Source organism: Adelges cooleyi, unplaced genomic scaffold (assembly GCF_023614345.1).
Source record: "Adelges cooleyi isolate 19-005CV unplaced genomic scaffold, UGA_ACOO_1.1 ACOO_flye_CR_arks_rails_tigmint_CR_PRNA_381, whole genome shotgun sequence".
Classification (NCBI taxonomy): Eukaryota; Metazoa; Arthropoda; class Insecta; order Hemiptera; family Adelgidae; genus Adelges; species Adelges cooleyi.
The window spans coordinates 135,311-162,684 of NW_026096058.1; the positions used below are offsets into that span (position 1 = coordinate 135,311).

At 30.6% G+C, this 27,374-nt stretch overlaps 4 protein-coding genes across 4 annotated transcripts; 3 read left to right on the plus strand and 1 right to left on the minus strand.

Moving 5' to 3' along the window:
- Positions 1 to 267: 267 nt before the first annotated feature.
- On the plus strand, positions 268 to 10,528 carry LOC126841435 (uncharacterized). The gene is made up of 12 exons (XM_050577923.1): positions 268 to 493; positions 1,489 to 1,872; positions 1,941 to 2,088; positions 2,644 to 2,810; positions 2,915 to 3,016; positions 3,323 to 3,468; positions 3,707 to 3,865; positions 7,005 to 7,270; positions 8,286 to 9,305; positions 9,596 to 9,909; positions 9,986 to 10,152; positions 10,223 to 10,528. The coding sequence occupies exons 1-12, from the start codon at positions 424 to 426 to the stop codon at positions 10,385 to 10,387; spliced, it is 3,108 nt and encodes a 1,035-aa protein (XP_050433880.1). The 5' UTR covers positions 268 to 423; the 3' UTR covers positions 10,388 to 10,528.
- Positions 10,529 to 11,531: 1,003 nt separating this feature from the next.
- On the plus strand, positions 11,532 to 15,542 carry LOC126841344 (phenoloxidase-activating factor 2-like). Its single transcript, XM_050577759.1, has 6 exons — positions 11,532 to 11,742; positions 12,536 to 12,801; positions 13,313 to 13,741; positions 14,169 to 14,440; positions 14,568 to 14,731; positions 14,943 to 15,542. The coding sequence occupies exons 1-6, from the start codon at positions 11,740 to 11,742 to the stop codon at positions 15,117 to 15,119; spliced, it is 1,311 nt and encodes a 436-aa protein (XP_050433716.1). The 5' UTR covers positions 11,532 to 11,739; the 3' UTR covers positions 15,120 to 15,542.
- A 694-nt stretch (positions 15,543 to 16,236) lies between these two features.
- Positions 16,237 to 17,802, plus strand: LOC126841399 (peptidylglycine alpha-hydroxylating monooxygenase-like). Its single transcript, XM_050577861.1, has 6 exons — positions 16,237 to 16,602; positions 16,825 to 16,882; positions 17,128 to 17,215; positions 17,291 to 17,366; positions 17,432 to 17,558; positions 17,627 to 17,802. Exons 1-6 carry the CDS (start codon positions 16,471 to 16,473, stop codon positions 17,674 to 17,676), a joined length of 531 nt encoding a protein of 176 aa, XP_050433818.1. The 5' UTR covers positions 16,237 to 16,470; the 3' UTR covers positions 17,677 to 17,802.
- A 977-nt stretch (positions 17,803 to 18,779) lies between these two features.
- On the minus strand, positions 18,780 to 27,374 carry LOC126841436 (uncharacterized). Its single transcript, XM_050577924.1, has 14 exons — positions 27,075 to 27,374; positions 25,682 to 25,906; positions 25,463 to 25,584; positions 25,281 to 25,393; positions 24,946 to 25,205; positions 24,016 to 24,176; positions 23,725 to 23,922; positions 22,177 to 22,243; positions 21,124 to 21,408; positions 20,903 to 21,050; positions 20,613 to 20,779; positions 20,422 to 20,523; positions 19,044 to 19,189; positions 18,780 to 18,985 (listed from the first exon to the last, which is right to left on the minus strand). The coding sequence occupies exons 1-14, from the start codon at positions 27,175 to 27,177 to the stop codon at positions 18,827 to 18,829; spliced, it is 2,256 nt and encodes a 751-aa protein (XP_050433881.1). The 5' UTR covers positions 27,178 to 27,374; the 3' UTR covers positions 18,780 to 18,826.

Below are 27,374 nucleotides of genomic sequence, written 5' to 3' on the forward strand. Positions count from 1 at the left end.
AGTTAGTTGGGAGTCCGGTAAGTTGTCAAGAGCTCCATGCCAGTATGTCTACTAAGTATAGTGTTGATAAAATACTGTTTTACACCACAAGGAAAAATGGTAAAATTAATTTATTCAGGTTAATCCAACCGTCTGACACATTATAGACATGGTACCGCCTGCGATTGCTCCCACTAATTTTTTTTACATATTATTTTGTTATTAGTAATATTGTATATACACAACGGTTTAAACTAAGAATGACCATGAGAACGTGTGTCGTACAAGTTGTGTATTATTTTATTTATGTTATCTCTGTCGCAGAGGATTAACAAATTCAAATGCTAAGCATTTTTACCGTCATATTTTAATATATTTATTGTATTGTAAATATATACTATAATATTATATAGTTTTATCATATAGCATTTTATTGGCATAATTATGACAGGTAGCAGGTGTTTGGTGAATTTGATGTTTGTGATCAGTGCAGTAGCGGCTCAATCGTTAACGCGTAAGGTGTACATTTTAATTATTCATCTATTAATATAATTTTCGAATGTAAACAATTATATTTCTCACACGTAAACAGCTGTTTTATGTTTAATTATGAAATAATTTTGCCTTAGCATACTTAGATTATATATGGTATTTACTTACAATATGTCAATCAACAACCAATAGCGTCTAGTAAATTATGAAAAGTGCAGTATAAATAATGCAGTTGAATCTTATAAAATCTAAAAAAAAGATATTCCTCTACATTTACAAACTCAAATATATGTAACTACTTAGTTCGCATTTCATTTTTTTTTTCATTTTAAATCTGTTAATACACATTTTTTTAGAAAAAGTAAAAGCTATAATTTTTTTTTTTAATTGCAGCCATTTAGAATTTGTTTTAAATTTTAATATGCATAATATAATATACAGACATAATTTAATTTTTAACAAACACAAAGTGACCTGTGTGGGTCACCCCAAATAAGATCTGTGTTGATCTTATTTGGGGGTTAATGTTTTAAAGCTTTTTTTATTTTAAATCAAACAGAAACTGGTTAATATTGGGACGTACATTTAAAATAAAACGTTACACATTTTTACCAAATAAAAATATTTAGCCTTCAGTACGAGCGCTCAAGATAGCCCTAAGTTTTACATAAAGTCATAATAGATGAATATTATTTTTAAAACTTTATAGCTATTTATTTAAATAAACTGTGTCTAATTAAATTGTAATTTATAAATATGTATTTTTCATACATATATTTACTTGTATAGCACAAAGAAATAACTTAGTCTTAAAAGGGGGAGGTTAAAATACCTCTCCTTTGGGAAAGTCATCGTTAGGCATTGAGGCCTTGTGGCCCGTAGAAATTATAAGCGACAGAGGCTAATTTGAACAAGTACCATTAAGAAAATGTTTTCTAATTGTTTGTGACCCTATTGTTATATTATTGTTTTTTTGAAAAAAAAAATGAAATAGCTAATGTTTTATGATGTTAACAGATTGTAGTACGCCGGTGAATGAACTAGGCAACTGTATCAGCATACTGAAATGTGCGCCCCTGCGTGATCTCTTAGAAAATCATAGATCAAACTCTTCGGTCATCAGTTATCTTAGAAAATCCCAGTGTGGTTACGAAGGGAAATACCCAAACGTTTGCTGTCCAATTCCGAGTAAATCTACCCCTACTACTATTCCTACTACTTCTACTACTACTACTACTACTACTACTACTACTACTACTACTACTACTACTAGTACTTCTGCCTTCAGCGATAGGATTTCTTATGAAACCAGTACCAAAGTGAAATTTCCATTCGAAGAGACATGTGGACGATCAACTGTCGTAAGAGACCGAATCACTGGCGGAGATACTCCTAATTTAGGTTTGGAAACATGATATGACTCGATAAGTGTTACTGTTAAAGTTGTATAACTTAATTGAACTGTTTAGCCGAATGGCCTTGGGCGGTGGCGCTTGGATACAAGAACAAATACAAACCGAACAATCCTCTTCAATGGTCTTGCGGCGGTACTTTGATATCAGACAGATTTGTACTGACCTCTGGCTACTGTGTTGTCGATTCGGGACAAACCAAACTGTACGTTTAACCGGTTCATCGAGTATTGATAGGGGTCGTTCATTGTAAAAGTGGTGTAACTCCAAATGTTTAAAATATACATATTTTTGCTCAATGGAGTCAAATTTAGTCATATCTTTCATGACAGAGGAGAAGCAACTCCAATAAATGCAAAAAATAGAAAACACTGAATGAATACTTGTATTTGTTTTCCTCCTACACATTAATTTACAAAAACAGTTACACGAATCTACAACTAGAAAGTGATTTGTACTGTACATTGTGTTTTCTATTTTGTTTCCATTAAATTTATAAGTCAAGAAGAAAAAATATAATTTACCATGGGATGTTCTAAAATTATAATGTTATAACTATTTACTATTAAAAAATAAAACTTTTTCCGTCAGGCACTAGACACTGAGCAGTAAACGTTATGAGCCGAGGTTCATTTTCAAGTCGTTTGCAATAATAATTTAATGGTCTTTCAAAGTGCGAGGTCCAAGACAAGTGCCCTGCTCCTCCTCTCGCCCTCTTAACGCCAGCCTTGACTGTATCGACGTGACCTTGGTGTTATAGGTCTATCGCACGCTTAGGAGATCTTAATCTGGATCCCAACATTGACGATGGAGCTTCGCCACAAGATTTTCAAATCGAAAAGATAATAGTGCACGAATCGTATGACAAACGGCATTACACCAACGATATTGCTTTACTGAAGTTGGCGGCTACGGTTAAATTCAACCGTAGGTTATTAATTATTATTGTTTTTTTTTTTTTTTTAATTAACTTTTTTATGGATACCCTTTGAATTGTTAGCAACGTTATAACTGCGATAATATTTTTTTAGGATACATCCAACCCATTTGTTTGCCAATCGCACCGAAATTGCGATCCAAACTATATGTAAATTACACACCAACCATTATAGGTTGGGGCACAACAGAGATAAGTGAGTAAACGATTATAAGTATTATAGGTAATATGTATACATTTTTCTATTTATACTTTAAGAAGTTTTCACAATGTTCGGATGATAATGATTTAAACGACTTTACGTTGATCATTTGTCTCAATGTGTTTACAAATTATGTGTTATATTTCTAATAAAAAGCAAACAAAGTCCATTTAATATTTACTATCTATACAATTGATGGGACCTTTGAAAATTGGAATTCAAAGTCCCGCCCTTTATTTATACACAAAATTTGAAAATTGTGTGTTTAGCACGGAAATTCTACATAGAAACAATTTTCAGATGGACCTTTGAGTAACGCATTGATAGAAGCAGGACTTCCAATCGTTGATAATATGGAATGCAACCGTTCATATGCGAAATTCCCCGTTACGATTGACAATAGAGTGATTTGTGCAGGATTGATTGGAGGAAAAGGATCTTGTCAGGTACAGTTACAGTTCAAGGGAATTTTTTTTTTTACTCTTTGAATTCTTGATCTCTCGAACAAGTTATTCGCAATTTTTAAAATTGTCTTAAAATTTAGTGTTTAGCCTGGAAGGCTACTTGGCAAGTATGAACCTTTCTGATAAATTTAGCCAAACGATGATGAAAAAATGATTTTATCTTTTGAACAGATGGGGTTATTTTCAAGCTTATCGTGTGATTGTGATTGTCTGATTACAGGGTGATTCTGGCAATACACTCATGATACCACAAAGTGGGCAGTGGTATTCGATTGGCATTGTGTCTTTTGGATATAAATGCGGACAACATGGTTATCCCGGCGTATATACTAGAGTCACACATTTTGTCGACTGGATTCTAGATAAAATTAACAAGAGCTAACTAAATAAGAGTTGGTTAATTATTTGTTTGATCGTTTTTGTATTTTTTTTTAATATATTTTTATTGAAAAAATAATAAACAAACTCGGACCACTTTTATATACAATTAATTTTACATTCAATTTGTTTATTCGCTAACCTATTTCTTAACATTTTTTAACCGTCTATTAACTTACACATTTATTAACACTAATAAACGAGCAAAAAGTTCATATTATGCAAACATAACACAAATAATGATAGGGACATATTTCTAGCTTTATTATTAGTCTATACTTTTATACACTATATATAATGATTCCAAATTAGGCTCAAATACAGTTTTTAAATCTAAGAGTGATTCAATCGCTGTCATAGGCCTATAATGTGAGAACCGCTTCATGAAAAAACAACAAAACGGTGTTCTTAAAAAGATTGTTTATGGCTTCTAAAGGTTGAGTAAAAATATATCCATAGCAAACGAAAAAAAAAATGTTTATTCTCTTTAGAGCTTTGCATTGATATTAAAATTGTAATATTTTGTAATTTGAATTAAAGAAATAAGTAGGTCTTAATTGATGTTTAAAGTCCTTATTTGCTCTTAAGCTACTGATTTTAATTTCATTATGATGTCTAAAAATATTTTGGTAGTTTTTTCTCTCTTAAATCTTGATGTTATAATTTTTAAACATTTATTTACTATACAATTTGTAAATATATATTACAACAATTAGCCTATTTTAGCTCCATAATTTGTGCTATTGTGTAATATTTGATTTCTTCACAATTTACTGAGGCACTTTTTCGAAATTATTTTTAATCGGCTTAATATTTCTATTTTAAATAAATAGGAAATGTTTAAAAATTTAAACAATTATTTTTTTTTTAAATTTAAGTAGATAATAAATAAAATATATTGTGCCTAGCGGCATCTAAGTACGCCTTGTAGACTTTTGTTGTAATTACAATGACAAGTTTATAGTACAAAAAAACGCTCGCCACAATATGAAAAATGTTCAACTGTACATTGTGTTGCCTACACAAGCATATTGCAGTATAGGTGTTTTTTTTTATGATTAGTAGTTTTGTACGATTTAAACAATATATTGAACCTAATCATGGAAGACAGAAAATTAGACTAAAAATGTTGTTTTCAATATGTTCTTTCATGTCTAACAACCGTGTAATAATAAATCACGCATAATGGTATAATCTTATGTATCTCAGCAAGTGCCAAGTGGTTAATTTCTCGGATGAAATATTCCTTATGTGTAAGTGTGATTAAACGCTGAATATAATCGCACAACGCGGTATTTCCCGTCATTAACAATAATAATGATAATATGTAAACGGTATTCAATCATTCGGGAATATCCCAATTAATTATAAATATTGATGAGATACTCGGGGTAGGGCCGCTGTATTCGAATTCCTGCCTGGTCACCAACCCGATTGCTAGTAGCTGGTCACGAGATGGTGGTTCTTAGCACTAATAGCCATGGACCAGAATCATACAGTAAGAAATGTTGTCTATAAACACATTTTTCAGTTTTGTAGCCCACACATTTTGCTCGGTAAACAAGTTTCACAGCACACAATGTAATAATATCGAAGATTTTAAATTATTTTAATGTGAATTGTGACTGTTTATAGGTATTGTTTTTTAGTTTAATTTTTGAGTAGCTTACTAAATTTGTTAATTATTAAACACGTGATGTTCATATTGTATTGTTGAATATTTATTATTTTTATGATGCTTGTTTACCAATAAAATCTTTGCACAATACCAAGTCGAGCCTGTTTTGTACTCTTGTTGAAATTAACAAATAAATAATAAGAAACACTAACGCAGTAGTTATCCATAATACAATATTGTCCAGGCGTTAATAGGCTTTGACCGGTTTTACGATTACATTTAGGATTGTGTTTTCCTCGTGAATTTTAATAATAATATATCCCAAGGGTATGTTTCAATAATTACAGTTTAGTATTATTATCGTTGAAACATACATAAATATACAATGCACACAAATCATACTATAATATGTTTTTGCTAAGGTGAGTATATAATGATATTGTAAATTATCATAATGAGACACGTTTTTTTGTTTAATACATGGTTTAGTACGTCGAATCGAGCCAAAAATATTAAAAATGATATTTGATAGGTAATTATTATTTATTAGTATATTATGAAATGACGTAGTACCTATCATGTATGTTACCAACTGCTATACTTGACATTCATATTAAATTCTGTACACAAGACTTTGTTTTTTTGGCAAAGTAAAGTTGATTCGATTAAAAATAAGTTTTTTTTTAATATCAAGTCAAGCTCACTTGGCAGTCTAAAAGTAATTTATCGTCCACCCTATTATAAAATAAAAATACATTCTTAATTGATCTGTTTTGATACCATGTAAAAGCAAACGGGACGTTCTATGATTTTGAAAGGGAACAAAAAAGACTTACGACCTGCAAAGTATCAATTAGTTACAATTTTTTATAAATACAATGTATTTTTTTTTTATTTGTAATTTATTATCAGACGGTTACTACTAATCAAAATACAAAGTTCGTTGGTTTTAAAATAGTCGATGGCAACATATTTTTTTAAGCAATTTTTACAGATCAACAACTGTGCTCTTATGATGAACTTGATTTTCATTATATTCAAATTCATACCACCTCTTAATAATTAGCATCGTCTGGCGTCCACGACCAAGTTGATAACTTTTCACACACAAGAACCTGATTTCTGATTCGAGGTCATCACGTTAAGGGACAATTTATATAATCTATGGTAGTGTAATCCAATGTTCAGTTTAAAAAGAAATGTTGACTATAATTCTTGGATAATTTAATAGTTGTTCCGTTTTTTGAATAAATTAAACATGATGATCGTTGCGGTTTTATTGTAAACGTATAATAATATATTTATTATTTTAGTTGTTTATTAGCCTTGTTATCAGCTAAAGGAACACTAATATTATTGAACATGGTAAGGAGTATATTTAAAAACATTTATAATTAGTAATATAATTAACTCTATTGACAATTTATTACAATGGCTTTTTAAGTAATAAACTATTAAAAACGTATAAATGTAATTGTGTTCATTATTAGTAAACTGTATTTATACTATATTATATTTACAGGATTGTTTTCTCAAATCTCTTTTGAGAATTTTTCTCTTCGGTGTATTTATAGTTGTGCCAATAAACGGGCAAATTATAGCCAAATCTATTTTGAAAAATGTAGTTTCAACAGCAATCGATCTGACTTACAAAGAGTTGTCCGTACCAACAACATTGAAAAAAGAAGAAATCATTATCGATAAGGAGCTGGGATGCACGTGCAAACCATTCAGTCTATGCCAGACTTATGAATCAAATCCCGTCGGTTACTTACAAATCGATATCAGGTAATTCTTACATTAAATCATTTAAATTTAATAAAAAAAATATAAAAATGATTTACCTTGAATTATACACTTGAAAAATGCACTTAATTTATATGATTTTAAAACGAAAATAACATAAAATTTTATAGATACTTATTATTTTATACTTAGCGATTAATTTAAATTGAAAATATGTTAACAGTACTTGGAAAGGTTGGAGATAATTAAAAATTAAATTTCATTTTAGTTTTTCAAATTTGTTGAAACTAGAAATTATTCTTCTACGAATGACTTTTTATTTAAAACATAATTAAACAAATAATAGATAAAACTTTTTAGGGTTGGTATATAATAAATGTAAACAATTTAATTACAAAATGCATTTAATCTGATAAACTCAAATATTATAATTTTTCTTTAAGAGGACACTACCCACCTGTTTATTTAAAAGTTAAGTACAGGCAAAATCTTAGATTTAAGAGTTTAATCAAGGGTATATAATAATTAGTAATTAATAATACAGAAATGAAAATTCTTTATCGGTTGTTATCACAGTCATTTCTATAGAAAAAAAATACATTTTCTTTCCATCAAAATAGTTTTGCGTGAAACAAAACAATAAATAGAAAAAAAAACTTATTCTGTTTTTAAGATTTTTAAAATGTTTGATAGGTAACTCAATCCACTATTTTTAACAGCTTATTAAAAAAAAAAATCTAAGAAAATTATTCATCTGTCAAAAAAATGGTCTATCTAAGCATAGATAATTTTCTCTTCTATTTTTCTCTGACGATTTAGTGAATTTAATACTGTCACAGTTATAAATACTACTCTCAATTAAGAAATTAATAAAAACCGTCCTCATAGCATCTAGATTATTAAACATTTTAATATTACACATTCATTCTACAATCGTCCAAAGTTGTCTACTATGAACCAATTTGTTTATTAAAATTACCATTTATTATATGTACATGTACTTTAAATACAATGAATTAATCGGTAGATTCTAACACATTTGATGTTTTGATTTTAGAACGAATATCGGTCCATGCCACAGCTATTTGGATGTATGCTGCAATGATACTCTAAGTTCATTATCGACATCAACTCACACAGACAACACTAAAAACAACTTACCCGAAGTTGTATCGAGCGATTCTGGCGATTCCAGTCCAAACAAAGATAATGCCAATGAATTTGCTTATTCATCTATCACAACAACAACTTTAACTTCATCAAACTATGAAACGAAAAATCACGAATCTCCGAATAACATTGAATTGACTTCACCTTCTTCGGAATACATAATAATATCGACTAGCACATCATCTGAAGTGATCAAAACCTCTGAATCGACGTCTCATGAATCATCGGATAACACTGAATTATCTTCACCTTCTTTGTCAGACTTAATAATATCGACTAGCACAACACCTGATTCGAGAGAAACCTTTGAATCGTCATCTCACGAATCTTTAGATAACATTGAATCATCTTCACCTTCCTCGTCAGACATTGCAACATCAACTAGCACAACACCTGACTCGAGGGAAACCTTTGAGTCGTCATCTCACGAATCATCGGGCTATGGAGAATCATCTTCACCTCCCTCGTCAGACATTGTAACATCAACTAGCACAACACCTGATTCGAGAGAAACCTTTGAATCGTCATCTCATGAATCATCGGGCTATGTTGAGTTGTCTTCACCTCCCTCGGCAGACATCGTATCATCGACTAGCTCATCAGCAGATTTGATAGAAAATACTGAATCACACAGCATGGACAGCAATTCTCATTCGACTGAGACCGCAGCCACGATCAAACCGGATGTAAAAAAACATCATAAATGTGGACAATGGAATAAAGACGGGATAGGCTTTAGAGTTCTTAACGCTATAAATGGGGAGTCCAATTATGGCGAGTACCCTGCTATGGTGGCAATACTTGGTGAGGATACTTCAAAGTCCGGAGATACAAAACTATTGTACCGGTGCGGAGGATCGTTGATCAAACCAAATGTCGTCTTGACAGCTGCTCATTGTGTTATTAAGTAAATATTAAGATGCAAATTTTCGGAATTTATCATTTTTAAAAGTACGCTTATTCTACCAACGTTTCTAAGGAAAACATGTACACCGTAAACATTTTCTGACAAGTAATGTTTAAGCTCTAAGATGAGTCTAATTGAGACATTTCTATCCCAATTTCAAATTAAACGGTTTCATAGTTTGGCTTTTATGGACATTTTTTCGATGGACATTTCAACCCAGACATTTTTACTTAAATTCGATCAATACATACTAGGTAGTATTATAAACGATTGTTTTTTTTTATCTTTAGAAAAGACCATTCATCTTTGGTGGTTCGAGCAGGAGAGTGGGATTTGCAAACAGATAAGGAAATCTATGCTCATCAAGACCGTCGCATATCTGAAGTTACCATACACAAGGAGTATTATGCGGGAGGACTTTTCAACGACATCGCCTTGTTGTTTACTGAAGCGCCATTTGATCTACAAGCAAATATCCAAACGATATGCTTACCGGAACAGGGTCAAAAATTTGATCATTCTCTGTGCTATTCCAGCGGTTGGGGCAAAGACGTTATCTTCAATAACTACACTATCGCTAAGAAAACGGCGAAGGGTGTTGAGAGTGCGTATAGTCCTACATACAATGATTTCAAGTACATTGTTTATCGTCATTTAATATATCAATCATGTTTGCGTAGACGAATTGGGTCATTACCAGGTCAGCATACTGAAGAAAGTAGAACTTCCCATCATACCTACCCAAAAGTGTGAAGATGATCTAAAGAAAACAAGACTCGGGCCAAAATTTAGATTACACAAAAGTTTTATGTGCGCTGGCGGACAAGAAGGAAAGGACACGTGCAAAGTAATTTTCCGTTTGTTGGAAATTGAATAATATTCAAAGACAATTTTTTCTTGTATTTTTTTTTATCTAGGGCGACGGTGGTAGTCCATTGATGTGTCCAAGCGAATCTGATCCAAATACCTTAATACAAGCTGGAATCGTTTCTTGGGGGATTGGATGTGGCAATACGTTTCCTGGAGTCTACGTTGATGTAGCTCATTTTCGCGAATGGATAGACAATGAAACAATTACTTAAATTATTGAAAACAATAAAAAATAAATGTCATGTGATTTGCAATGTTATAAATTATAATAAACTAGTAATGTATGTTTTATAATTAAAACAAATATTAAATACTTCATTTTAATTGTAAATAAATGGTCAATTTAAGTTTGAGTCGCTTGTGGATTGATATTTAATTAAAAAGAAATACAAATTTGACTGTGGATAGGATTTATTATTTATTAAATGTAAATAAATGATTAATAGAGAAGAGTAAAGAACATGAGTTTCTAATCGATATTTTCTTATAACAACATCCTTTAGAATTTCAACTAGTGTTTCAATATGTATCCAAATCACTGAAATTTCATCATAGTATTAGGTTAGGAGAAATAAGTATAATTATGACACATAAAAGTGTTGACATTTTTATAGTTATTTTTCAGTATTCAAACTGTCAATTCAGTTGAGTAGGTTTTTTTGTTGTAATTTAGCGTACTTAAAAACATATTATTTCTGTGTAAAAAATTAGATATTTGTTAAATTCAAATAAAACACAATTAACTATGTATTGTGTATAAATTATATTTATTTCGAAAATGTATCAATCAAATTTAGATAAAATTCAGTTTTTCTCATAATGAGTTCATATGATTAAAAAATGTCTTATGATAAATATATCGCATAATTTCACTTAAGGTTAGGACAAATTTTTCGGTTATTTTATAACATAATGTAATTTGTATGTGATTCAAAGTTTGTAAGAATTGGATTTAGACTGGTATAGCATAGTTTTTTTTTATCAAATGATATTGTTTTTATTTTACAACACTAAAGCTCGATTACAATTAATATTAATATTCATTTACAAGAATTCACACAAAAGGTAAACGTTATAACAACAAATCATTAACATACAAATAAAAACATAATTAAGAACAGTAGGTAATTTAAATATTTTAAAATACTCAATTAGCCTTGTTTGACTAATTTTAATGAAAACCCCAGTTTAATGAAATTACACAATTTATTTCGAACAAAAAAAATAAAATTTAACAAATTGACGGTTATTAATTTATTTACACCAAGAAACCGGATTTGAGTTTTTCATGGTCATCACGCTTGGAAACAATTTTACTGATAGGATTTACATTACCAGTTACCTGTCTTTCCAGTGTATACAAACAGTGTGCCTGCAGCTTTATTATTGTATATTTTTCCACAAATTGTTTTTGTTTTTGTATGGGAAAAAATAATTATTTATTTACATATTATAGATGTTATAGACCGTTCTTTGTGTTTGTATAATATTATAGTACTTTGTCTAAAGACATTTAATGTTCAACACTTAAGTATACAGTATAATATAAAGTACTACAATAATAATGGTAAGTACATACAATCATTTATGAGTTATTGTGTTGTAATTTCTAATGGATTGACATAGACAGTGGGGGAAGAGAGTTGCAAATTAATAAATAATGTAATAGATACAAATTAAACAAACCATCTAATTGCAATTGTTGATCAATAGTTTAGTTTTATCGGTTATCCCCTCCTGCTAAAAAATCTGCTTTATTCCTTTGCAACCTTCTAAACACGAATATTTTTCTCTCGTATGTAGTATATCAATGTTAGAATTATTTTTTAAACTACAAGTGCAAGAAAGTTAATTTCTAAAAAATGAACTCGTTCAGTGTCTTGTTCGTTAACATTAAACTGGAACTAGTTTAAATTCAATAATATAGCACATTTTGCGAATTTGTACACAAAATATTAACATATATTAACTAATAAATATCAAAGATAGTTCTGATTCAATCCCGAAAGCGTGACTTAATTTGGGTACTTAATACGAAGTTAAAAGTATAATCGCCAAATAAGAAGTACTACCAAAGCTCATTTTGTTATCAGTATTGTAATTCGTTTTTCCTAGTAAAGTCGTTTGAAAATTAAAATTAATACGTAGATACTTTATGATGGGAATGAAGGAACAAAATATAATTTGTCAACAAAAACTTTAAAATCAATTATTTAAGAAATTAGCTAAGAATAAATTTGTATTCCTCGAAAAAAAGAAATGATTTCCAGTTCCAACTTTGGACTCCACACACACTCTCTTACCACCTTTCCAGTTTTTTTGAATAATAAAATATTACTTATACTATATCTTTCTTACAGATACTGTCAACGTTTAAAAGAATCGTCGTGGTTAGTGTATACATGGACATTTTAATTTTGTCGACAAACGCATATGGAATTCGTAGTGTTATCCGAGATTTATTGACTCCTTTACTTCCTTTAAACGATGAGCATGACATATTACCTACAGAAACTACGAGCAACGCACCATTTTTAGGTAACGCAAATAATTGCATTTGTATGCCATCCCATTTATGTAAGACGAATGAATTGGCTGTTAAAGGCGTTATAGATTTCAGTATTAGGTGATTTTTTGAAATATTATATTTTCTATAGTTTATAAGTTATCAAATTAAATTATGTACTTAAGTGATAAACAAATAATAAAACGTATCGATTATTAAATATTAAGTTAAAAAAAAAAAATGACTTAGCTATGCCTATATAGGGTGCTAAGAAAGTTCAAATCCTTTTAAACTCGTCGAGGCTCTAAAAAAATGTCATCGACCAAATAGACAGCCCACAAGTAAAGTTTATACATTTTTATTGAAATTCTGAAGGAGTTTTAAGAGTTTTTAATAAAAGGTCTGAACTTGCTTAGCGCCCCTTCTAGTTGCTCCAATGGCTATGGCCACTACTGTCAAAGTATTATTTTCGAAAAAAATCTATTTGTAAAAAAAAATGTACACATTCAAGTGTTACTACATACGTTGGTGGTTTAAGTACATAATTATAAGATTTATGAATAATATCTATTGTTTGATCTATAATACATCAATTGCTAATACCTATATTATGTTTGTGGTTTGATTTCAGAGTAAAAAACGGACAATGCAAAAGCTATTTAGAAGTCTGCTGTGAGAATCCAGTTGACGGCATCAACGCGTACCATGAAAGTACATACGATCCATTCGATATGTCGGACCGACCAGGTTACACTAGAAGTGCATCCGACAAACCTACCGAATACTATGCGAGCACACTGGACGAGAAACGGTCAAAGGATATTATGGGGCAAAATCCGGACTTTAATACCCGCGAATGTGGAACGTGGAATAAACTCGGTGTGGGCTACAAACTGGTGAACGCCTTTAACGGCGAGTCGAATTACGGCGAGTTCCCATCGATGGTGGCGATATTTGTAGAAAAAGAGTCTACCCAAAAGGAAATATCATTGAAATATCACTGCGGAGGATCGTTGATTAAAGATGACGTTGTCTTAACAGCGGCCCATTGTGTGAAAAGGTAAGCGCTGTTTACGGTTGTAAACAAATTATCTAAAAATAAGACTCCTGATATTGCAATATTTGTTTAATAATTGAAGTTACCATTTTCCGCCAACTTTGTGAATACAACAGAACCTTATCATATGAAAATATGTTTTGTAACAATTATAAGTCGATAACACAGAATCACAAATATAAGTTAAATAACTTTTTCGAAAATGTTGATATTTTCGCCGATCGCGCAACATTATGAATATATATAGGTGATTTTTGTCGACATATTTGTGAGTAGGGAAAAGGGTGAATTTATAGTTTTAAAAAAAAAAATTATGTCGAAGCGGCCAGAGATGAAATGTGATTACAAATTACTACAGTTCATCAATATTACTACAAGTATTATCATGTTATGACAATGACCATTTATGAGTAATTGAAATCTCCTTTAGCCAAGATCCGGCGGTCATTGTTGTACGAGCAGGCGATTGGGATTTGAACACTGAAAAGGAATTGTACTTGCATCAGGATCGTCGGGTGTCTAAAGTCGTTGTGCATACATCATTTAACTCTGGTGGACTACACAATGATGTAGCGTTAATATTCATTGACGAGCCATTTTTCTTACAAGAAAATATCCAAATAATGTGTTTACCCGAGCAAGACCAAGTATACGATTTCTCATTGTGTTTTTCAAGCGGATGGGGAAGAGAATTTTTTACAATGGTTACAATATCACCAATAACACACCTAAAGGCATTAAAAGTATGTTGAAAGCGAAGACTAAGCACCTGTACCTGCTCTTTAGCTCACAATTAATTTTAAACAAAATTCTAATCTGCTTGTAGATGAAATTGGTCAATACCAAGTGAGTATTATGAAAAAAGTTCAGATGCCCATAATACCCAGAGAAAAATGCGAAAGGGATTTAAGAAACACCAGACTTGGCAAACACTTCAGATTACACGAGAGTCTTATATGCGCTGGCGGTGAAGTAGGAAAAGACACGTGCAAAGTACGTGTATCTTATTTTAACGTTAAACAAACAATGTTAAATTATCTTCCACCGTTTAATTTACGATTTTAAGTTCTAAATATATTGGTAACACGATAAAAAACAATTAATAATAAATTTCATCACTTTTAACCTTAGTTAACAACGATTTAAATAAGTAGGCAATACTCGTAATGATTTTGTGGCTATTGATTTTTAAAAATATTCTTAGGGCGACGGTGGAAGTCCTTTGATGTGTCCAAGCAAATTAGATCCGGATTACTTAGTACAAGTTGGAATCGTGGCATGGGGAATCGGATGTGGTGAAAAAATACCTGCAGCATATGTAAATGTAGCTCATTTCAGGAATTGGATTGAAACACAATTAGCGAGTCAAATTCTATTATAGTTAATAATTTAAGATTTAACCTTTTCATTGTGATAAAATAATCACTTTGCATAATTATGTTTAAAATGTTGTCACGTTTTTATTCTGTAAAAAATAAATACTCCAACATTTGTGGTGGGAGTTTATGGGTGAAATATGGTAATTTAAATGTATTTTTAGAAATAGTTTTTTTATTTCACAAACAAGACATACCCCACGATGACGTATCTCATGACCTCCAAGGCCTGTTAAAGAAGATTATTACGACGATTAAAAATAAAAACTATTTAACATAAAGAAAAACCAAGTGTTATTGATGACAGTTTTCAAGTAATGACTACATTTTTTTTATCCCGTTACAGCGTTATTGATCAAATCTGACACGTGTTTGTATAAAAAACATATTATTTACAAACTAATTTAAGGATACTGGATAATATGAAAAATGTGGGCTGGAAATGTACATTATATTTATTATATCTATAGCTACCTAGAAAAGAATCCCAATATAGCAGCCACAAAATAACTGGTCGACGATAAATGATAGGTCGGGGAACAGTCGTCTCGCATAATAAAATAATTTACTTTATTTGTGCAAATATGATTTTATAAAGTTACCACAATAATTATAAAATTGTGAATTTATTATGTTTAATTATTATCGTGTGAGCTATGTACACAATATCTACAGATTTTTTAGTATTAATGTTTTCTTAGGTTAATTTTCCTCATTTTAATTTGGGCGATATTATTTTAAAAAGTAAATAAATTGTTAACCTTGACACTCAAATGATCCAAGATTTAGTGTAACGCGTATAACTATACAGTTGTACCAAAACTGGAACATTAAAACCTCTTATGTTTGGTTCTTATTGATGAAATTCAAATATTTTAATTTTTACCTGGTATTAACTCGATTTTAGTTGTTGGTAAGATAAAACAATAACCTTTATAATCTTTTTGAATATATTATTTATATATTAAAGATACAATACGCAGGAAAATTAAAATTAGTTATAGTTTGTTTGTTCTCTGCATTTTCGTTGAATGGGTATGATGTTTCTTAAAGACATTTTATCTACTTAGGATGTGTTGAAATCATTAATTTTGATCAGATTAGTTAGCTCAACTACTCGGTAAGGTAGTCAAGGAATTTTTGTTCAGACTTTAGAAGTTGTACACATTTTGTTTGAGTACATACATCATTAACCAGCTAGCGCATGCGTGTTGGCGTGTATCGATAGAACGTTCAATAACTACTTTACCTGCTGTAAAAATGATGGAACCGTTTGATTGGTAATAACACATTGGCCAGATTCTGTAGACAACGTTTAAATATTTCTGTTTGGTCGTTCGTAAAAAGAAGATCAAAATGAATTTTAGAAACATAATTGTTGTTGCTTTTGCTTTGTTTGCTGTGTTATGGTCGACCGAGGCTGCAAGTCCTGCAACAGCTCGTATCCATAGACATTCATTGTTGATACCAAATGTGGTAATACAAGAAGTAAGTCATAACTTGCGCGTTCTTAAGAAGTTACATTTTGAGCATTAACGTAACACGCCTAATAATTATTGTATACAAAAATAAAATTGTCATTAAAACGATTTATTAATACTATAATAATTAAGTGTACGAATCATTAAAAAATAGTATTATACAATTTCCTAATATTACTAATTCATTAATTTTACTCTCTTAAAAATTAAAAGAATGCGTTTATTTTAGATGGATGTGAAATTTTGCACGGCTATAAAATTGAACCCAGGAAAATCGTATGAAATCAGTAAGTATTGTGAAATTATTAATATTTTTTATGTTAAAACTGAATACTTCCGATAATATTTATATTTGAGATAGGATCCATATTTTAAATGAGATCAATATATGTATTAAAAATAATAATGAATAATTAATTTTACAATCGCAGAGATGCGATTTTGAAAAAATAATTTGGCATGCTTAAGTACTGAAAATATTCTTGAGTCACCTCTCTATATTACATATGGTGTGGAATTATTTTGTGTTTAGCTAAGTTGGAAACAACAGTGTCCAGCAACGTCACTCATCATATGTTCATGTACGGCTGTCCCGAACCTGCCAGCAATGATCGCGTTTGGTAATGGTATTTGTTACAATGTTTTAATTAAAAATAGTTTAAAAGATCATTATCATTATCATTATGTTAAATTAGGAATTGCGGAGGAACCCTGTCAACCGCACGAAAAGAAGTTTTCACCAAGGCAAAGCCGTGCAAAGCTAATCCAACCGTAAGTAAATCATATAATGGATTTGTCACTAAAAACAATAACACAAATTTATTTTTTTATCATAGCCCTACCATTATTGGGCCAGAGACGGATCTACCTTGAAATTCCCTCACGGAGTCGGGTCTATGGTCGGAGGTAATTCGACGGCCAATTACTTAGTGCTGCAGACTCACTACTTGAGGCAGGAAGAATGTCAGTACAACATTGTCTTTCTATATTCTAATGATTGAAAGTTAATAAAATTAATAACATTTTTTTAGATGACGTTTTGGACAGTTCCGGAGTACATGTTTTTTACAAGAACAATTAGTGAAAATTACAGATTTCGAGTAAATTTTTTCAATTTTGTTGTTAATGAAAACTATGAAATGCGTATTAATAGATTATTTATTTTTAAAAACAAGTTTACTTTATAATAAAAGACATTCGATTTTCACTTCTTCTCATTCAATTTGCTTAATTACCTCATCAGTCATAAACTATGGCAAATAAAATTACTCTAGATAATCCTAGCTGTTACTTATAACCGAGGGCCCAGGCAAAATTCACATTTTACTCATAAGGTACCTAAGTTAAATATCTTTTCCAGAACTAGACAATCATTTTTACACATCAAAACATGCCAAACAATAAAAAATTGTTTAAACAAGAAGTGAGTGTAAGACTATTTACATTTCGTAGAAATATGACAGTCTTTTATACAATATATCTTTTTATAAGAAGTCACAGATATATGTATACATATTATGTATTAAAACAAACTAGATCGCTAACTAGTGATAATAATTAAAGTCGACGTCCGCCATTTCTGTGTGTATATAATATATATACATAATACATATAATATATATATCTGTGATTCTGTGTTATCAACTTAACTTATAATTGTTATAAACATATTTTCATGTGATAAGGTTCTAATTCCCACAAATATGGCGGGAAATAGTAACTTCAATTATTATCTCTATTGGCGGCATGTACACTAACAATCTAGCTTATTTATCTTTGTAAGAAGTTTACATACTTATCATCAGTTACTTCCTAGTTTACATTATACCTATAAGTTATTTTTATAGTATTATAAATGGATCAAATGTATTATTTAAACTAAAAACTAAAAACAAAAAAATAATAACACTAAAATAACTTTTAAAAAGAAATAAAGTTAGCTTAGTTTTCGAAATTTGCTTTAAATATCGTAAATGAGGTTATTAAATAAACGTATACAACTTATCTTTATGCATCATACTTACGCTCGTGTATTTTAAAAATAAATTCATATTCTATATAATAAATATCCAATTGTTTGCTGTTATAAGTAATTAATATTTTATTTGATCGAAATTAATGAACACGCAATTTATACTAATACAGAGAATAAAAAAATTAATACAGAATTTACATTTTTAAAACGGCAAACACTTAACGTAGCAATTGGCGATTTTAACGCCTTAGTTTTTTTATTTAGTCATTTTCATTTCAATCCAATCAATATAATGTGTCACTCTAGTATACACTCCAGGATATCCAGGCTCTGCACATTTAATGCCAAAAGATACAATACCGGACAAATAGTACTGTCCTTTAATTGGTGACATTAAAGGACCTCCGGAATCGCCCTAAATATAATATTATGTCATGAATGAAAATAATCTCAAAATGATTATGTTATCATACCTGACAAGCGTCTTTTCCTCCAATCAGATTACCAGCACACAACATTCTGTCATTGATATTAATCACTTCGTCAAATATGATTTTACATTGAACATTGCTTACAACTGGGATTTGAATTTCCAACAAAGCGTTACTCTTGGGGCCATCTAAATATCAAAGTTTGTACAACGTTCATATACAAGAGCAATTTTTAACTGGGCAAGCTATTTCATTTAGGTAAATCATTAAAAATATTTTAATAGGTTTAATAGGTGTAACGTAAAATTTAGGTTACAATATTACTAATATCAGCTTCATCGGTTGTCCCTTTACTAAGAAAATATCGATGGTTTAGCGCACAGATGTGTTAAGTGACAATTTTGGCGAAAATGAGTTAAGTTCTCTATAAAATTGTCCATGTTTTTTTCATATGATGTACAAATGTTGTATGTGGATTGTTTAATATTTCATCCACTAGATGGCATTGTTGTATGAGATATATACTATGGTTTATTTAAATGTGAACTTTCAAATGCTTTTACTGAACAATTTGCTAATTGTCACTTAACACATCTGTGCGCTAGACCATTGATATATGAGTATAGTTAAATGTGTACTCAAGTCGACAAAATGGAATTTTTAACTTTTTTATTTAAAGACATATACATTTTGAAGTAAGTAAATTTATTTTTCGATAAATAGTAACTCACTAAATGGTAATTACTCTCAGAATAAAACAACTAGTGGTTTATTTATTTATTTTAAATTCTCCAAACGGTTTTTTTTAACAGACGACAGAATAAAGAGAAAAAAAACAAATAAATTATAATGATTAAAAAAATAATGTGTCTCCCTCTATTTTACGCCTATGTTAAAGGACCAAAGTAAAAAATCGTTAATTAAGAAATGTTGACAAGAGATAGAGGTTGGTATGTACAAGAAATTTGTAGAGTATTTCTTGATATTTTTAAAAATACAAGCCGTCTTGTCATTTGCCTCGAATAAGCTTATAAAAAAAAATTGTAGGTCAAAGTTTTGCCTTCTGATTACTAATGGACATAGACTCGAAAATATCACCATAGGTACATATGGTTTTAATAAGAAACCAGCCAAACTAAAGAATCTATTTTGCACGCGTTCTATTAATTTAATTTTACCAACAGGTACGTTAAAATCGTAGATCCTGAATGTACTAATGAGGTGTATACGGTCACATAAGAGAGATGGGTAATTAGAATTGAATAAAAAGCCTATATCATTGGCTCAACATGTCATAGCTAGATAATCCAAGTAATTAACAAGTTATAAGTTGCAATTTTACTAGTTTGAAAAGAGTATTGTGAAAGTTACTGAATTTTGTAGGTAAATGTACAATATGTAAGAAAATACTAATAATTACTAAATGTCGTAGAGCCCCAGCCCGCAACGAAGGGTGTAGTTTTTTCAAACGTGCTGGACCTTAAGTTCGATGCTGCCGGCAGACAAATAGGTTGAACGTGTCCTGTCAAAAAAGGAATGCGTTCAATTAGGTTTACCAATAAATCTTAAATATTGCCATTTCATCGAAACTTTTATTATGGGACGTTTAACCGTTATATTTGACTGATGTTTTCAGTTTTATCATAGCAATATCGTTGTCGTGTGTGGCAAAATTATAAGATTCGTGTGCCATGATCTCTTCGACCATGACATCCACCGGCGATGCGCCATCGTTCACATCAGGATCCAAGTCTAAATCACCTACTCTAATCGTACGCCTTGAAACAAATGGGTTAAAAAAAAAAATGAAGATTTGTTATTATTTTTCCTTTTACTGACAAATCCAAACAGCCAAACTTGATAGATCCCCTAGCACATGCTGGTTACTTGACCACACTCACAATTTTTTCGGACCAGTGCCGCTAACACAATGGGCAGCTGTTAAAACGTGTCGTTCTGATATCAACGCACCGCCACACAACCATTTAATGGACTGATCTGGTTTGTTGGTTATCTGGTATCCTAGTGCGGCCATCCACGGCCAGGCACCTACAAGTTTGAATTTAATTTGTTTAGAATTTAAATAGTTTTATAGATGTCCTTATAACTAATATTAACCGACCAAGTTTAGCAGGCGCTCCTCCAGTAATTTTGTTACTGGAGACATTGTTTCGACCGCAGGTGGCATGATTCAATTTTACGGTTACATTTTTTTGGGGTATTTCTGGTTTAGGTTTGTCAATCTTACAGCACACTTTTGGAATTTTATCTTCGGTTCCACAATTTGATTTTCGAAGATAAATCAGGGCCGACATGTTCTGTCTGTTGTGTTGTGCCATGTCTAGAAGAGGCGAACATTGAGTGATTTTAATGCAAACGCCTTGTTCGTTATTCGGAGTGTGACAATCTAGAACAAATATTATTATACTTAGTTGATGTTAAAATATCTAGTCTACCTTTTATAAAAATAAATATGAATATAGTTTATGTCTTCATTTTTACTCATGCTATCTAGAATTTAAAAAAGGCCTAGTTTCCTGCATGCAGTTGAATAACTAGACTTCTAGACATAGATCTTTTTTTAGTTGCAAAAAACAATTATTTTCATATAGAAACAATTTATATCCATATTATTTTATTTTAAAAATGTAATAGTTTATAATAAATGCCATAATATATTTTATAACATTTTGAAATTTCAAAATATTTGTACATCGCATTTTAATAAGAAATCAAATTATATTTTTGTACAAGAACTAAATGTAAAATAAAGGCGTCACGTCTATAACTTGTAAAGTTCCTTTATATATTAACGCTAAATTAAAAAATAAAGTAATGTATTTTAAGTTCAAGCATAACAATATATTGTACATTTTATAATACCAGCGCAGCGTTGAAGATTAATATTGATAGAAACAAATTTTGTATAGTTCTTCAATCATTATTGTTTGATGGTTAAAAAAAATCAACTACCTAATTACATTATCAACGAGTGTTTCTCGCTTGTGTATTAAAAATTAAAGTAATCAAAGAAAGCACTGTAAATGTATCTGGTATCAAATTTTCAGTAGAAGCTGGTTGGTAGGTTAGGTGTATTTAGTACTACAATTTTCATGGTCGGGTTTTTAAAAATGTATATAATATTATGTGTATGAAAAGAACAATGAATACGTACCATTATTAGTCTGAGCCGCCAATGTTTCGAGTATTAATATCAAACCGATGAAATATTTCATTTTTGTTTATTGTTCCAAACAAAAATGCAATTACTGTATTATGATATTGTTTTGTATTAATATATGTATGTCACTGACAAAAACTGTGTGTATCCTACTATTAGTAGTAAACACAGATTAGTGGCGTTTATGCATACTTTTTATAATAGTTGTGATTTCTACGGTGTCTATACGGTACTATGGTAACGCAGAAATAGTTATAAGTAGATAAATTATTATTGACCAATCTGTTGTTTTATTTGTAATTATTCAAACATTTCCCACAAATGAAACTACGTCTTGGCAATACGAACCTTCAGTGGTGGGGACCGACCACTGTTGAAGGCCATTCAACACCAACTCACTAACCCTCAAAGAACGTCCGAAACCTGATAGTAATTTAATCAAATTGATTGAACTGAACTATAAACAAAATTAAAAATTGAAAAAAATAGCCGTAACGTAAGAAGAACACTTTTCAAATCAGGGCTAGCTTCATTGCACAATTGGAAATGTAAAAGATTTAAGTGTAGAAGGATTTCTTTTTGTTCCTTTAGTCTATAACTTTTTAGTCGTTAGATTAGAATTTCTTTAACCCTTCACTGCACAATGTTCCATATATGGAACAATTGTATTTATTGTTTATATCTGCTCATACTATACATCTTTGATGCACAATGTTCCATATTTCGTACAATTCTTTAATTAGCGTTTTCCATGAAACCGAAACTAAAAAAAAATTTATTTTTATTTTTTTAAATACTATTAAGTACATTTGTAGCATATGGTTAAAAAAAAATTCATGCAGTGAAGGGTTAAGGGGCCTTAGCCCTAACCTAACCTGCATATTTTTGGTTGAACACAACTCATTCTACTTCAAACAGAACTTACCTAAAAATACTCCGATTTAAGTTTTCAAAAAACATTTGAATTTTTCATAATATTTTCAAGGCCTCGATTGTGGCACTTTTAAAATTATTTTTAGTTAATTAATTATTTCAATGTAAAAATGTTAAAAATTACAGTTTTTTTACATTGAAATAATTAATTAACTAGCCGATGCCTTAAAATTGTTGTGAAAAATTCAAATGTTTTTTCAAAACTTAAATCGGAGTATTTTTAGGTAAGTTCTGTTTGAAATAGAATGAGTTGTTTTCGACCAAAAATATACAGGTTGTGATAAAAATGTTTGTTTATTTATTATAAATAACCATTTCTCATTTACAAAAATGTATTTTGTCGTTAATATTTGAAGACCTAAAGTAAAAATATGTTGACAATTGTTATTGAATTAATTTTGAATAAAATTTTATTAAAATGTATTGTTTTCTATTTGTGTACAGTGGTTTTAATGTATTGTACTTTAACTTACAACAAAATTCAAAAGTAGTCACTGCAAGTACAAATGATTAAAAATCGACACAATAAATTGCAAAAAGCGACACATTATTTTGTTCATTGGCTGTCTTTTTGGTTACTATATTCGTCGGATATAACAATAGTTATACTATGTTGATGTCCAGACAGTCGGTACAGTTTTTAGGCCAGACACTTTGCTCGATCCACGAAACGTACTTAGACACCCTTGTATAGATACCAGGCGTGTTGGCTTCACCGCAAGGTTTCCCAGTTGAGGTTATTCCCACTTGGGTGTACATAAATGCACGAATAGAGTTGGGCACTTGAAGTGGACCGCCGGAATCTCCCTAAATGGGTAAAAAAAAAAAATAATAATACATATATATACACAAAAAAATGTTGTTTATACATATAAACGATATAAGAAAAGCGATACTAACCCCACACGTGTCTTTTCCGCCAGGAATGAAACCAGCGCATATCTGACTGTCACTTAACACCCCGTAAGGTAAGTCCACGCTTGTAGCATAAACGGTATTGCATTCTTCTAATGACGTTTTGTTTAAACAAACCTTAAGCAACTCCGAACTCTGTGGTCCGCCTAAATGTTGGTATAAACAATTATAATAATATGTTAACACAACTTAGTAACAACGTCGGGTTGATCAATTGTATTTCGGACGTGTAATAGTGCGGCGTAGGCGCTGAGCTTTTGGCCCTTGTAATATTGTTGATATTTTATAAATTATAAAATATACAATTTTTTATTCACCAATAATATTATTTGTAATCGGATTCCAAAAAGAGTTGTAAAACTTTTCTATAATATTCCATTTTTATATAGTTATCTTTGAGCATATATTTCAAAGTTCCTACAAATCAAACTGATGAGAATATGAAAAAATGAATGAGAGGTGTCAAATGGTTGAATGAGTTTAAAATACGACTGTGATAAATTACTTGCAGTTAACGGGTTGTGTAATTGTTGTCATGTTATCTATTTATAACAATTTACTTATTTATTTGTCTAAGCTACAGTTTGAACTATTTAGTTTATGACCTTATGAATATTATACTTAATTTTGTTTGTTTTTGCCGATTTAATAAAGCCATATGCAAGTAGTAGTATTGTTAACGTACCTATAATAAATAATAAATCGTTTTGTAACAAATAATCTAAATTAACAAGTTAAAACAACGAACATGACTTGATGTTTATCGCTTAAGTCAGATAAAAATGTTTTCGAATAATACCCAAGGTGGTAGAGTTGGAATATTTTCGTCGGGACAACACATTACACAAACGGTATTTTTAGTCGAATAACAATATTGGATTATTAGAGATGTATTTATCGTTTTTTTTTTATTACCGTGTCCGACTTGTCCCCAGCCTGTGGCTATTGACGTGGTCGGCGTAAAGGATTGGTCTTCGTTCAGACAAATGGGTACAACATACTCTGAAAACTCAACGACTCTATCCAGAAGAAACAACGCTATATCGTTGTACACGGAAGGAACCCGGTAATCCGGATGTATCACACGTTTGACTATATCGTATGTACTCGGCTTGGCGTCGTCTGTGTCCAGTTCGAAATTTAGATCCCCTAAACGGGCCCAACGGGCGTGGGTCCTAGAGAAACACAAAGAAATCGAAACGTCTTACGATCAATCCAACGAATCCTGCGGTTCTTGTAAATATTCTTACACGGTGCCCATTTTTTCACAGTGCGCTGCTGTTAGAATCCACTTGTTGCTAATCAAAGATCCTCCACAGTTCCATAAAACATGCGCTCTCGTATTACCGTAACCTATCAGCGCCTGAATTCGAGCGTGACAATAGTTGCTACATACATCTTATTGTACAATTTTACCAACAAAACAATTTACCATGTGTGGAAACTCTTTGGGTTCGGCCACGGTCCCACCGACAATATAGAACTGCTGCTCTGTGGTATTTTTCACCGAGTCTTCGAAACGGTCGTTTATCACTTCGGCGTACTGGCGACACACTGCGACAGGTACACAAGAAAATTATTATTGTAAACAGCTGTTGATAAAATTTCAACACGTTCCGTTCAAATGTCCCATCTGAAAGCGTATACACACTTTCGGAGGCAGAATATGTTTCCACCAGTTTGACATCATTCGGCGATATTGAAGAATTTTTCCCGGGAATATTCGATGGCGGACAGCATACTATCATATTGGCCAAGGAACACAATCGAGGAATAATATTTCTTTTTATTAACTGTCGCACACCAGGACATTGTTTAAGAGGCCGGCAAATGTAGTCGGATGACCTACCAAGAAGTCCTCTTTGGCATATGTCACCTATAGAAAAATACGATTCAAAATTATAAAAAATAGTGTTTTTTTTTTTTATGATAAAATATACAATGTTCTGTCAGAGCAACCAAAATAGTAAATTTTTGAATGAGGCCACTTAAGACTTAAAGCGTTACATTTATTTAACAATAAGTAAATGTCGGTAGGGACATAAATTCTCAAAATCCCTATTGAGCATAAAGACTGGTATAAAAAGGCCTATTGTGCAATTTGTCTCATAGGTCTACTAAAAAAAACTAAAACTCTTAAAATAACATATTTTATTTATAAAAAATTCACTATAGAAAATTTGTAGAATTGAAAAATACATCAAGTATTGATAAAAATTAATAAAGATAATACTAACATAATATTTGAGTTTTTAGTAATTTATAAAGCTTCTCGCATTTTTTTTAAAACAGGATCACATTTTTAACACATAAACTGATTTATTTTTATCGAACTAACAAAACTAAATCATTCCTCGTTTGTCTAGGAAAACTATTTAAAACATTTTTTGGTTTTAATTTTAATTCGATAATAGATTATCTAAAAAGCATTAAAGCAACACTAAAACGTTTGAATTGATTTTCAGTGTTTTTTTTTTCTATTTCCATGGAATTGGTAAACTTTTTTTGCTATTATAGTGAAAGCTCTACGATGTATTTCATTTTTAATGCATGAATAATAATTAGCAATAATCAAATCCAGTTAAATTAAAAAAAGAGAATTTTAAAATCAATAATTATTAAATTTTATTTTATTTAATATATTTACACATCATTTACAAAAAAATGATTTCAAATTTTAAATCTCCAAAAAATATAACAATTTCATATAATATTTGAATAACAAAATACAAAATGTATATTTTATAATACTTAATTTGAACCACTGTCCATTTCTGTCTTTAGTAAAATAATTAATTATAGATTATTTGTATCCTAGGTCTTTTATGCCTGCCACTTAAAGACTCATTGGGCCAATACTAATTATGACTGTAGAGCTTTGACAATGGACACCTATTCAATCTGATGACAGACACAATTTTATAAGTAAAATATGATATCTTGGTGGATCCTCTCGATAAATTGTGACGTAGGCGCAAAACGAGGAGATGTATACAAATCAGTTTTTAGATTATACAAAATATTTCCAAAAACATTTTACCAACCTTCAAATAAATCTAAAACTTGAGCATCGTATTCTTGACCTGGTGTTATGGAACAAAAATTTAACAAAATAAAAAATATTTCAAATTTCATTAAAACGCCCATTAAAAACAAAATGCGTTGTAAAATTTAATCTATTACATGAATTTGATTAATGTGTAATCATTCAATGCGATGTAAGCCACTTGGTAAAACTGTACTGAAGGCGATTATTCTACACTGGCGTCCATCCTCGTTGGTTTTTACCGGTTTCATCTTTGTATCTGTTAACATATTCCAAGGTCACATAATATCACCAACAC

Excerpts from the sequence above, each read along its gene's own strand:
- LOC126841435 (XM_050577923.1), top strand. The coding sequence starts at position 424 with ATGACAGGTAGCAGGTGTTTGGTGAATTTGATGTTTGTGATCAGTGCA. Across the intron at positions 2,089-2,643 it reads GATTCGGGACAAACCAAACT|GTCTATCGCACGCTTAGGAG; the intron begins GTACGTTTAACC and ends TTGGTGTTATAG. Across the intron at positions 10,153-10,222 it reads AAGGAAAGGACACGTGCAAA|GGCGACGGTGGTAGTCCATT; the intron begins GTAATTTTCCGT and ends TTTTTTATCTAG.
- LOC126841344 (XM_050577759.1), top strand. Across the intron at positions 12,802-13,312 it reads GTTATAGATTTCAGTATTAG|AGTAAAAAACGGACAATGCA; the intron begins GTGATTTTTTGA and ends GTTTGATTTCAG. Across the intron at positions 14,441-14,567 it reads GGGAAGAGAATTTTTTACAA|AAATTGGTCAATACCAAGTG; the intron begins TGGTTACAATAT and ends TGCTTGTAGATG.
- LOC126841399 (XM_050577861.1), top strand. The coding sequence starts at position 16,471 with ATGAATTTTAGAAACATAATTGTTGTTGCTTTTGCTTTGTTTGCTGTG. Across the intron at positions 16,603-16,824 it reads CAAATGTGGTAATACAAGAA|ATGGATGTGAAATTTTGCAC; the intron begins GTAAGTCATAAC and ends CGTTTATTTTAG. Across the intron at positions 17,367-17,431 it reads CGTGCAAAGCTAATCCAACC|CCCTACCATTATTGGGCCAG; the intron begins GTAAGTAAATCA and ends TTTTTATCATAG.
- LOC126841436 (XM_050577924.1), bottom strand. The coding sequence starts at position 27,177 with ATGGGCGTTTTAATGAAATTTGAAATATTTTTTATTTTGTTAAATTTT. Across the intron at positions 23,923-24,015 it reads GCGGAAAAGACACGTGTGGG|GGAGATTCCGGCGGTCCACT; the intron begins GTTAGTATCGCT and ends TTACCCATTTAG. Across the intron at positions 19,190-20,421 it reads CTGGGGCTCTACGACATTTA|ATGGCCCCAAGAGTAACGCT; the intron begins GTAATTATTAGT and ends TTTGATATTTAG.